We start from the raw sequence: 10,270 nt of genomic DNA, 5'->3' as shown, positions 1-10,270 counted from the left end.
TTGCATTTCTATAAAGCCAATTAAAAGATTAGTGCTAAGAAAAAAACCGAAAAAAACCGGCTAGGATCACGGCTTTAGGATCACCTTAAATAGACTAATAATCATGTTAGTTACGTGAACGGAAGGTCTAAATTGCTTCAATGTTGATCGCCACGTATTAAATTTTTCAATGATCTTCTCAAGTCAACTTATTTGCTTGCTCTATTTGCTCTAACACCACTCTACTGATTACCGCGAAGCCAACCAACTAGCAAACACTAACGGTCGAGCGAGTTGAGCCATTCATTCGAATATCTTTCCCCCACCATTCTGTTTTGTAATTCTTAAAGGAAACGCTCCCATAAAGATGCCCGATATTTTTAGTCATTCTTTTTGATAGACTTCTTTACTTCTTGAAAAATGTAAGAAGAAGAAAGAAAAACCTTTCACGTGTGATGTATGCATATAATAAAAGATATAGGAGAGAAACTTTTAAGCTATGGGACTTATGCTAGGACTCCATAGACGCGGAAACGCCATGCGGCAGAGTGCGTTGACCAATCGCAAATTTTGATTTTGCTGCAGGCGACTTGCGACAGCCTTCTGATTGGTTAACGCACTCTACCGCACGGCATTTCCGCGTTTATGGAGTCTTAGCATTAGGTTTCCTATAATGACATCAATGCTACCAACGCTCGAACTTCTGGACAAAACGGAAGAGTAGAGAATATATTAATATCGTTCTCATGTTCTCAATAATAGGCCAATTCCTTTTAGTGACACAAGTCGACACTAGTGTCGTTCTGTCTTTATTATTCATTAAATGCCAAAAAGGATAGAATGATGTTTGTGTCGACTTGTGTCACTTAAAAGGAATTGGCCCAATATCTAAATAGCCAACTCGGTTGGATGCACTAGTGCGCACTGATGCACATTAAAGTACACAAATTGACGTAAAGATGTTTATATAAATATACATATATAAACGGATTAAACTGTAAAATCCTCAATACAATCCTTTACTGTGCTGTTTGGTAAAATATGTATTGGGCATTTTATCAGTAGAGATATTTGCATTTCACTTTTAGATTAGATAAAAAGTACATGCAACGGTTTTAATATCCACCAGCGCACTAATGCGTTCAACTAAATTCGCTATAACTTCTGCATTTTAATACTAGAACTACTAAGGAGGTCAAAATAATCCGTTTGACATTTTTAAATAATTTATTACTAATTATAATTTTTAAAACATTGATTTCAGAAATTTTCCATGACTTTTATTAAAATTCCCTATAGATATTAATTAATTTTTTTAATTTTTCTCTTTTTCTTTTCTAAGATTTCTTTGGAAGAAATAAATATAGTTTAATCTCCGATAATTCTCCCAGCAAACACATTTAATAGCAAATTACGCACTCGGTGTATTCTGTGTTTGCTGGGTCTAGTGTTAATTCAGAGACATGGATATATTTATCAATCAAATATTTAGACATGGATATATTTATCAATGATATCATTTATCAATCAAATGTGACGAAAAAAGGACTTGCTCCCAAGTTCAAACCGCTTCGATCGAATTCGCTGTTATATAAAAAATGATACCTATTAAATATGTATACAATAAAACTTACGTGCATGTCCACCGCTAACAATAAGATTGAACAGCATTGTATTGAATCCTCCAATTTCAAATAAGACTTTTGTTTATTACAAACCGCGTATCGCAATCAGACGAATCTTCGGGTTTTTTCTAAATAATCCGACGTTATTTATATAAAAGTCACAAGGCATCGTAGGCCTGTTCTTTACAATTATGTCACATTTTCTGGAATTAAGATGAAAGTCGCATGCAAAGCTTGCTTTAGACGAATCAGGACAGAATTTCATTTACAATTTGGTTTGCCATGTATTTTGTGCATTTGCACATGTACGTACATTTTAACATATCTGTGTGTGCATTCTTCAGACGTTTTGTAGTCTACGACAAGTAGAATTCCAACCTGAATTCTGATTAGATAAAAAGATAAAAGAGGAAAGAATAGAAAAATACGTATTTGAGGGTCTCTACGTATGTATGCATGTACATACATACATTACACAGAAGATTCAGCTACAAGAAACAGACCTGAGGTCGTCGAGCTTCGGAATTCACGGCCCGCGGCAGCACAATCTGCACAATCTGTACGATCAGCTTGAGAAAAATTCGTCGTACCGCGTAAACATTTTGTCAACCTTCACCCGGAACGAATTTCCGAATCTACCGTCTATCGTTTGTACCTCGCAATCCAGTTTGGAAATTTAGTACAGCTGCAAGTAAGTCGAGAGCTCGAATACTGATGGAATGGAATCCCGTAGTCATAAGAGAGGTATTCGCGTAGTATACGTATTGCTCTCTCTATGAATATATCGCATCTATAATTTTGAAGTATTCTCTAAACATTGGATAACTTGTGGATTTAATTTTGTGTTAACATTATAATTAACGCCTTTATAGCTTATTATAGAATAATTTTTATTTAAACTCTTTTGTGATTTGATTGCTTCCCGTTTCGGCAGAGGTTATATCGATTTAATGTTTGTTGTCAGTTATTTTTTTTTTGTATTATTTCTAAAAGATAACACTGCTCAACAAAAAAAATGCACAAGAACGAGAATAATCGTTTCTTATAGCTTTTTAGATGTTGAATATGATTCCGTTTGCTAAATTGCTTTATCACATCATAATTTTGAGAAAATTGCAGTTGACAAACAGCTGGATCGTATTCAGCGTTCAATGAGTTATTATAAGAAATGATCATTCTCGTTCTTGTGCTAAAAAAAATAATTTTTTTTAAACAGTGTAATCAGACACGTGTGATGAATTTTTGTGTACTTTAGAATGTCTGGCCGGGACGGAGGTAAGAAGAAGCCCTTGAAGGCACCGAAGAAGGAATCCAAGGTTTTAGATGAAGAGGACGTAGCGTTTAAGCAAAAACAAAAGGAAGCGCAGAAAGCGCTGGCTGAAGCAGCAAAGAAAGCCAGTCAGAAGGGTCCTCTGGTCACTGGTGGTATAAAAAAATCTGGGAAAAAATGATTGTAATAACGAATGAGATACGTGATCTGTGCCCACAAATGTTCCGATTGTAACTATGATTTTGGACTTGATCCGTCGTTACACCAGACTGCAATTTTTTTTTTCGACAATCCTTTATTTCGAGAGATGCTTAAAACTTGTAAATATTATGTATATGTTTTCCATTAAATTTTTAAAGCATTAACCACGAGTCTTATATAATTGCGTTTATTAAATGACAGATTTTACATGTTTTTCGTCAAGAACGTTGATTTATGAAGAGCTAGCAAAACGATAAAGAACATAAAAGTCTTAGAATTTATCTTTGTACGATACACTCAGAACATAATTAAATCAGTTGACATTAAACTATTGCTTCTGTTTAACATTATTAATAAAAATATATAAATATAATTATGCCGAACTTTCTAATTTTTATAATTATGACAGATTTCAGATAACGAAAATCAAGAGTTTTATTAGATAACGATTATTGTTATAGTATCTTGAATACACTTGTTAGATGACGCATTTGAAAAGTTACCAGTTTTGACAACACTGGCAAGTGGTTGTCACCAGAGTTGCCAGGTTTTAGATACATCAATGCCAGTCTTGACAACCGAATGCGCCACATTAAGCCAAAACGTTGAAAACGTTTGGCCGGACGTTGGCCGGACAACTTCAACGTATCGAACTTTCATTAATTGGAATCGATTGGTGGTCTTTGGTAGTCTAGTCCGATCGTTTGGTGGTTAGTCGTTTTCCTGTAAAATAAAAATGAAATTTCCGGTGTGAAGTTAGCCGGACAATTTTTATTTTTCAACCAATTTAACTTTTTTATAGCTCATTTGACGCGGAATCGTTTGGTGGTCACGAATATCATCGGTAAAACGTTTGGTGGTCAAGCGTTTTCCCAGAAAATATAAAAAATCGTATGCGCATAATGCTGGACATATCACCACGTACTGTGCCATTAGTCAGAAAAATTGTATTTGTCACCCAAATTGACTTTGATAGGGCTCAATCGACGCGGAATCGTTTGATGGTCACGAATATTGTCATTAAAACGTTTGGTGGTCAATCGTTTTCCTAAGAAATAGATAAAACCGTACTCTCACGCCATTGGTCGCATGACTCCGTGACGTTAGCTCGGTAATTTGATGAATAAACATTATTTATCAATTAAATTAACTTTCATACAGCTCAATCGACGCGGAATTGTTTGGTGGTCACGAATATAATCAGTAAAACGTTTGGTGGTCAACCATTTTCCCAGAAAATAGAAAAAACCGTATGCGCATAATGCCGGACATATCACCTCCTGTGCCATTAGTCGGAAAAATTGTATTTATCACCCAAATTGACTTTGATAGGGCTCAATCGACGCGGAATCGTTTGGTGGTCACGAATATTGTCATTAAAACGTTTGGTGGTCAATCGCTAATGGCACGGAGTCATACGACCAATGGCGTAAGCGCACGGTTTTTTCTATTTCTTAGAAAAACTATTGACCACCAAACGTTTTAATTACGATATTCGTGACCACCAAACGATTCCGCGTCGATTGAGCCGTATGAAAGTCAATTTGATTGATAAATAATGTCTATTAATCAAATTACCGAGCTAACGTCACGGAGGTCATGCGACCAATGGCGTGAGAGTACGGTTTTTTCTATTTCTTAGGAAAACCATTGACCACCAAACGTTTTAATTACGATATTCGTGACCACCAAACGATTCCGCGTCGATTGAGCCGTATGAAAGTCAATTTGATTGATAAATAATGTTTATCCATCAAATTACCGAGCTAACGTCACGGAGTCATGCGACCAATGGCGTAAGAGTACGGTTTTATCTATTTCTTAGGAAAACGATTGACCACCAAACGTTTTAATGACAATATTCGTGACCACCAAACGATTTCGCGTCGATTGAGCTCTATGAAAGTCAATTTGGGTGATAAATACAATTTTTCCGGCTAATGGCACAGTGGTGATATGTCCAGCATTATGCGCATACGATTTTTTTTATTTTCTGGGAAAACGGTTGACTACCAAACGTTTTACGATGATATTCGTGACCACCAAACGATTCCGCGTCGAATGAGCTATAAAAAAGTTAAATTGGTTGAAAAAGAAAAATTGTCCGGCTAACTTCACACCGGAAATTTCATTTTTATTTTACAGGAAAACGACTAACTACCAAACGATCGGATTAGACTACCAAAGACCACCAAACGACCACCAATCGATTCCAATTAATGAAAGTTCGATACGTTGAAGTTGTCCGGCCAACTTCATAGGCCTAGTTTACACCGATCTCTTGATACGATACGCGTATCAAATAGTAAATAACTAATAAATAAGTCTGATTATTGGCTGATCAGTTCAAATATACTATTTGATACGCGTATCAAAAGATCGGTGTAAACTAGGCCAATAATCAGACTTATTTACTAGTTATTTACCATTTAATACGCGTATCAAGTGATCGGTGTAAACTAGGCCATAGAGGTTGTGGGGCTGTGGGGAGAGGATCGGACGGGGATCTTTTTCCTTGCGGCTGCACTGGCGCCAGTGGCGCCGTTCCCACCTCTCGGCTGGCTCGGCTAGTTTCTAGTTTCACGTACTTGATTAGGTTATCTCAGTTATCTGACGTATATGTCAAGCTTCTCGTTTCTCGTCAACGAAATTTATTATTTAATCCGAGCGAGCAGGAGTCGTCTCTCGCTACGTTTCCAGGAGCGATCTGTCCGCGGGATCGATTGACGCATCGGTCAAACATGCGGTGGTAGTGATGCGTTTAAAGGGGAAAAATAACACAAAATCGTTCCACGGCGTCTACAGGGTGCTTTCTCGTTTATGCCGTGAGTATTTCGCGAAACGATCTTTGTAATAAAATTAAATCGCCTGCTCGAATCGTTGGAACGACTTGACGATTGCGAGACACTTTGTTGGCAAAAATGTCACACGTGTCTTCTTCTATCAAAAGTCTGGCAAGTGTTGGAGAGCTCACATTACTTTATCTATTTTTTTTCTTAAAATAAAAATATGTGTGTTTATATACGTTTTTAATAAATCCTTGAAACGTCAGGCACGCAATGTCTTATCTATTCAGTTGTAATATTTATTTTCCCGGAATATAAACAAGACAAGAATGCGTCATACATGCTTGGAAGGGTATCCTGAAATGCATTGATATATTTCTCAGAAAACAAAAATTATCCAGTAAGAACTTTTGGGTCAACTGTGCGCCCTTGCGCAGACTTGTCATCATATTATGATTTATATGTACGAACCAGAGCAATAAATTATTATATTTATATATGATGTATGTTACATTGATAAATTTTTTTAAATTTATCAAGATTATTGCAACTTGTGTAATCTTCATGTTTACTATTGAATCTTTTACATGTATGTACACAGCAAATGTTTTGATTTTTATATCTAACATTGCGTTGAAGCAAGCTAGTGTCTGCCAAAACACTATTGTGCTATGGCTTACATGACGTAGCGCCGTTTTTCTTATGACAAATCTACACTTGTACAGGATCTGTGGATAAAGCACATCTTGATGGTTTCATGGCGGATGGTGTGGCACCTACCCTGAAAAATGGCCACACGTCTAATATGGACTTTGCTACGCAACCGGTGAAGCAATCATCCGATGTGTCCAGCGTCGTATACGCGGTGGGTCACTATCCCCCAAAGCTTCTACGCAATCTCAATGCGCAGAGGCGGGAGAACAAGTTCAGCGATGTGGGATTGGTGGCGGGTAATAGGATCATCAGGGCGCACAGATCGGTCCTTGCCGCCGGTAGCGCCTACTTCAATGCCATGTTCACCGTCGGCCTGGTCGAGGAGCAACAGGAGCTCGTGGAGATCCACTCAATCTCCCCTCACATTCTCTCTCAGTTGGTGGATTTCATCTACAGCGGCAACGTAGACATCACGCAGGATAATGTGCAGGAGTTATTCGCTGCCGCTGATATGCTAGAGTTGGACGATGTAGTAGCTGGCTGCATCAATTATCTCAAACAGCAGCTGCACTATTCTAATGCCCTTGGAATTTACAGGTAAGAGAAGACTGGTAAGAACTGAACGTGAAATATTCAGAGAACAGAAAGAAAATTCAATGAAAAGCCGTTGTGACGAGAAAATTATACGAGAGATATAAACGAGAGAAGACGTTGCCTAGAATGTTCTTGATCGCAAATTATTAGCAAAAGTTTGTAAAATATTAATAAATATTTAAACCAAATAATTTAAATAAAAATTAAATTAAACAGCTGTACGCGTACGTATAATTCAAACTACAATGACAACTTTATAACAGTGTATAATTAAACAAATCTAATTGAAATGTGAAAGAAAGATGCTTTCTTTTTTCTTTTTCACTTTTTTTATATTATTAGACTTTCCGGTATCTTTCCAAGAATAAATTATATTATCGTTGCTCCCAGGAAACATGGGAAAAAAAACCGTTTCGAAACTAAAATCACGATGATTTGTCATTGCTGCTACGTGTAGATTTGCAGAAGTACACAACAGACTGGATCTTTTGGAGACTGCCCTACGCTTTATAGAAGCCAATTTTCCACAAGTCTGTCAGGAGGAAGAATTTCTGGATTTGCCCAAGGAGCATCTTGTTCAGTTTCTTAGTAGCGATTACATTCACATCGATACAGAATGCCAGGTTTGTTATTTTCCAAGGACGTAAATAATCCGAGTGCGTGGCCTGCTCGTTGCACTTAGTTGCGTATGACATGTATAACGTGATGACGTCGTCTTTACTTTTTGCAGGTCTTCCAGGCCGCGTACAATTGGATCGTTTACGACATCCCCGCGCGGAGATGCTACGTATTCGAGATCCTCAGCCACGTACGCTTGCGACTGTGTTCATTAGCAAAGCTAGAGCGAATTATCCTAGAGTGCAAGGACGCGAGTCTCATCGTCGCGCTGCGATCTATACAAAAGGATCTAGTCTCGAACAAAGGTTGCCTGGTGCCTCTTCACGCCCAGCCCCGGATCTGCGCCAGGAAGAACATTTTGGTGATCGGCGGATCCAAACGGGAACACTCCTCGGACAGCTGGGGCAGAACCGCCGAGAGTACTTACGAAACCATCGAGAAATACGACATATTCACCGGGTACAATCTCCGGCGACATCTTTCCTTTTTCAGTTCTTGGCTGTTGAGATGAAACGCACGCGAACAAGTTTCTTAGTTACTTGAATTATATCTTGGAAATGTAAAAGTATGTTTTATTATATTTAAGCGTTATTCTTGCTCTTTCTCGTAAAAGTTTTCGTGTACTTTATTTCTTTCTTTCTGCGCGCGGGGTTTTACGTTTTATATAAAAGTATTTTTCTCCATTAAAACATGTTTTTTTTTGTGGATAACTCTTGTTAGATAACTAGAACAAAGTTGTCCTTTTTTTTGATCGACGAATGAACGTTTCTCTAGAGAATGGAGCGAAGTCGCTCCAATCAGCATAGGACGCATTCTACCTGGAGTGGCTCTGTTGGACGGTAAGGTATACGTTATCGGCGGTGAGCTGGAATCCTGTATAATCGCTAACTGCGAGTGCTACGATCCTCGTGACAACATATGGACCCCCATCGCTTGTATGGAAGAACCCAGATGCGATTTCGGTCTTTGTGCCTTGGATAACAGCTTGTATGCGTTCGGCGGATGGGTGGGCGAGGATATTGGCGGCTCTATCGAGATATACGATCCGATCACCAATACATGGACTCTCGAAGGCTACCTTCCGGAGCCACGATTCAGTATGGGAGTCGTGGCATACGAAGGTACGTGACTCCGACGCCGAAAACCACGAATATTACACGCGATAGTCGTTTGACACGTAAATCTGTAGATCTCTTCTTTTCTTTAATATACACAGTCACGCTTTTATTTCTGTATGTTCCATATACTATTTACACACACACACACACGCGCGCGCGCGCGCCTGTAACGAGATGTCGTATTTCAACTCTTACTCGAGAAATCTCTGTAGGACTAATTTACATCGTGGGTGGCTGTACCCATAATAGTCGGCACCGTCAGGATGTGATGAGCTACAATCCCGTGACCAGAGAATGGACGTATCTGGCCCCGATGATCACACCGCGCTCGCAAATGGGAATCACGATTCTCGACGGATACTTGTACGTCGTTGGCGGCACCAGTAAAAATCAGGAGGTCTTGACATCGGTCGAAAGATACTCTTTCGAGAAGGTATGATTTATTTTTTCCATCATTTATATCGGCATGTTCACGGAATCGATGATACGAAATAAATATGTATATCAACACACGTCAACATGTTCTCAACTCGTCAACAAACGCCGTGATATTTCAGAACAAATGGAGCATCGTCGCTCCCATGAGCATGGGCAGATTTTATCCGGCAGTTGCGGCGGCCGACAGTCGGCTGTACGTCATAGGCGGCGACCAGTCGCAGGAGATCAATTTCTACCGCACACAGATCACAATCTCCACCGTCGAGTGTTACGACCCGCACACGAACAAGTGGCACGAGTGCGCCTCTTTGCCGTCGAGCAGAGGCGAAGCGACGGCGATCGTTACGCCCTTCTGATTGCTGTTTTGCAGAGATCTGTTTGTCGTTTGACGTTCACGCCTTTTTACTTTTCCAACTTGTTTTTCTTTTTTCTGCTTTGCCTTGTTCATTTTTATTAAGAGCCGTGTATCCGTAAGGTAGATAGTCAGTTGCGTTGTTAAAGGACGTGTAGATTTATTACGTTCTGAATATTCCACCGGCATTTTTAAAATACTTGTATAGGGAAACGCTATATACTTTGAGAACTTTTATCTTACTGGAGAAGATTATTATTATTATTATTTCTTATAGATATACGGCGTACGCACTATTGATAGGACGTACCTAGGTTGAAAAACCTAGGACGGCAAGATGTAACGAACACGAGTTTTAATGTATCTAGGTTTTAAACGGCTAAGATCTAGGAAACTCGATATATAAGGATCCAATTTTATAATTGGATAAAGAGCTTCAATTTGAGGATTTTTAATATTAATTATCTTTAATTCCAATTCTGAATTCGAGTCATGTAGAATGTGAAGAATTTACAATCTGACGTGAGGAGCCAAGTCTAAAATATAATTCAATTAAAGTCCTAAGGATCTTTTAATTAAGTGAAAATTTTGAAGCTTGTGAAAAATCTACGATATATATATATATATATATATAT

The 10,270-nt window shown here is 38.5% G+C and overlaps 2 protein-coding genes across 3 annotated transcripts; both read left to right on the top strand.

The window, feature by feature from the left end:
• Positions 1-2,112: 2,112 nt before the first annotated feature.
• Positions 2,113-3,239, top strand: LOC112457195 (translation machinery-associated protein 7 homolog). Of its 2 annotated transcripts, none has more exons than XM_025020120.1 (2): positions 2,113-2,348; positions 2,860-3,239. In XM_025020120.1, exon 2 carries the CDS (start codon positions 2,861-2,863, stop codon positions 3,053-3,055), a length of 195 nt encoding a protein of 64 aa, XP_024875888.1. In that variant the 5' UTR covers positions 2,113-2,348; position 2,860; the 3' UTR covers positions 3,056-3,239. The 2 variants fall into 2 exon arrangements, with proteins under 2 accessions (XP_024875888.1, XP_024875887.1); XM_025020119.1 differs by having other exon boundaries at positions 2,120-2,295.
• Positions 3,240-5,634: 2,395 nt separating this feature from the next.
• LOC112457194 (actin-binding protein IPP-like) lies at positions 5,635-10,264 on the top strand. Its single transcript, XM_025020117.1, has 7 exons — positions 5,635-5,900; positions 6,587-7,112; positions 7,567-7,732; positions 7,840-8,186; positions 8,502-8,848; positions 9,058-9,278; positions 9,403-10,264. The coding sequence occupies exons 1-7, from the start codon at positions 5,831-5,833 to the stop codon at positions 9,637-9,639; spliced, it is 1,914 nt and encodes a 637-aa protein (XP_024875885.1). The 5' UTR covers positions 5,635-5,830; the 3' UTR covers positions 9,640-10,264.
• The last annotated feature ends 6 nt before the right edge of the window (positions 10,265-10,270 follow it).

This window comes from Temnothorax curvispinosus, unplaced genomic scaffold (assembly GCF_003070985.1).
Source record: "Temnothorax curvispinosus isolate PA1 unplaced genomic scaffold, ASM307098v1 QBEX01007605.1, whole genome shotgun sequence".
In the NCBI taxonomy this organism is placed as follows: Eukaryota; Metazoa; Arthropoda; class Insecta; order Hymenoptera; family Formicidae; genus Temnothorax; species Temnothorax curvispinosus.
The sequence above is the reverse complement of the archived record's forward strand: the minus strand, read 5'-3'. Positions and strand labels throughout refer to the sequence as shown.